General features: G+C 38.6%; 1 protein-coding gene across 1 annotated transcript; it reads left to right on the top strand.

Annotated features, from left to right (window-relative positions):
• Positions 1 to 899: 899 nt before the first annotated feature.
• On the top strand, positions 900 to 1,273 carry LOC110440844 (ankyrin repeat-containing protein C6C3.08-like; the record flags this gene model as incomplete). Its single annotated transcript, XM_021483970.1, has 1 exon — positions 900 to 1,273. A coding segment is annotated over exon 1 (374 nt), but the record flags the coding sequence as incomplete, so codon positions are not given.
• Positions 1,274 to 1,725: the final 452 nt, after the last annotated feature.

Here is a 1,725-nt window from a genome sequence, read left to right as displayed (position 1 = left end):
TAGAGCTGTATAAGCCAGAAACATTTTCCTGGTCAGAAGAAGAAATTAATCAAATTTTAATTTGCGCACCAAACATTGGATTCCCACAGTGTTGCCAGCTTTTCTACAATTCTAAAAAATTGCAGAAAGAACGAATCAGATTTTTTGAAAATCCTTTTCATTTTTTGAATGAAGCATTGACAAGATTACAAGAATGTTCCGCCCTTTTGTTTCTCTTCCTCAATGATGGTATGATAAGTGTAAAAGATCTTGATCAAAACAGTCAAAAAGTCAACCAAAAATTGCTGGAACAAGCTTTTGATATCAATTTAATTGATGGTGAAAAAGACAGTACCAAATTGACAGATAAGAAAAAAGTAGGATTTGTAAAAGAAAGTTTAGAAAATTTGTTAGGAATTTTAGTAGTGAAAGAGAAATATTGGCGGTCTGGTGAGGATGTGTACAGATTTAATCATGATTCTATTTATGTTGCTGTGGCACTTTTGTATGGACAAGCCACACTGATTGGCTACATACAGAATTGTCCCAGCAAATTCCTCAGTTATCTAACAACCTCAGACACAGCTACAAACATGATTGTCATATCATCTGATTATTATAAAGAAATGTGTGAGCGTCTACTCCGAGAGTTTGAATGTGCGACGTATCCATATGATACTTGTATTGGCTCTCTAGATGTATGGAATGATCCTGAATTTGTTAAAAGATTTGTGAGGTTGTTGAATGACAGAAAAGTTGACAAACTTGATGGGTTGAAAAAAGCATGTTGTTCTGGTGCAGAAGAATGTGCTTTATATCTTCTGTCAGAAGGTGTAAAACCTGACCAGTACACAGAATTGTGGTCATTGATTGACAGATATTCGAATGATAGTAACAGACAAGTGTGTTTACTTAGGAAAATGGTTGTATACTTGAATGATAAGACAAAACTTGCTGTGTTGAATAAAGCATGTTATTCTGGTGCAGAAGAATGTGCTTTATATCTTCTGTGTGAGGGAGTAGAACCTGACAACGAGACACCGCTTAGAGTGGTGGAGGGAGGGAGTGTGAAAGTGTTACGTAAACTACTGGAGTATGACGTCACCCCTACAGCGAGGGATGAGTGCAATAACAATGTCCTACATGAGGCGTGTGTGTATGAGAGAGAAGAGATGGTGACGTTGTTATGTGACACTTACCCACACTTGGTACATGACACTGATTGGTGGGGACAAACCCCGCTCCATTTTGTGGCACGGAGAGGAAACTGTTCTATGTTACAGACAGTGGAGAGGTGTGTACTTAACTCCTTATATAGAGTTGAGGACCAACAACATAAGTGTGAGTCAGTCGATGGTCTTGTAGTTCATAGGAATTGTGCNCATAGGAACTGTGTGTGTGCTCAGTACATGGCTCAGTTAGTGGATTGGAGGGAGAGAACGGTGTTACATTATAGTTGTATGTGGGGTAAGAGGGAGGTTTGTTTATATTTATGTCGGTCGTACCCAGCACTAACTACAGCTGTAGATAAGTACGACCGCCATTGTCTACATCACATAGCTAGTTATAGGTCAGATGTAGACATGTTCACTGAGTGTGAATCTGATGTTAAACAACACCTAGAGTATACAGGACGTAAGTATGACATCACAACCATACTTGACAATAGAGGGGAATCTGTTTTAGACAAAGCGAAGTACCGGGCGACAGAAAACAACCCTTTGTTAGATCATCTTATTAAAGTGT

The sequence above is a fragment of the Mizuhopecten yessoensis genome, unplaced genomic scaffold, assembly GCF_002113885.1.
Source record: "Mizuhopecten yessoensis strain PY_sf001 unplaced genomic scaffold, ASM211388v2 scaffold712007, whole genome shotgun sequence".
Lineage (NCBI taxonomy): Eukaryota > Metazoa > Mollusca > Bivalvia > Pectinida > Pectinidae > Mizuhopecten > Mizuhopecten yessoensis.
The sequence above is the reverse complement of the archived record's forward strand: the minus strand, read 5'-3'. Positions and strand labels throughout refer to the sequence as shown.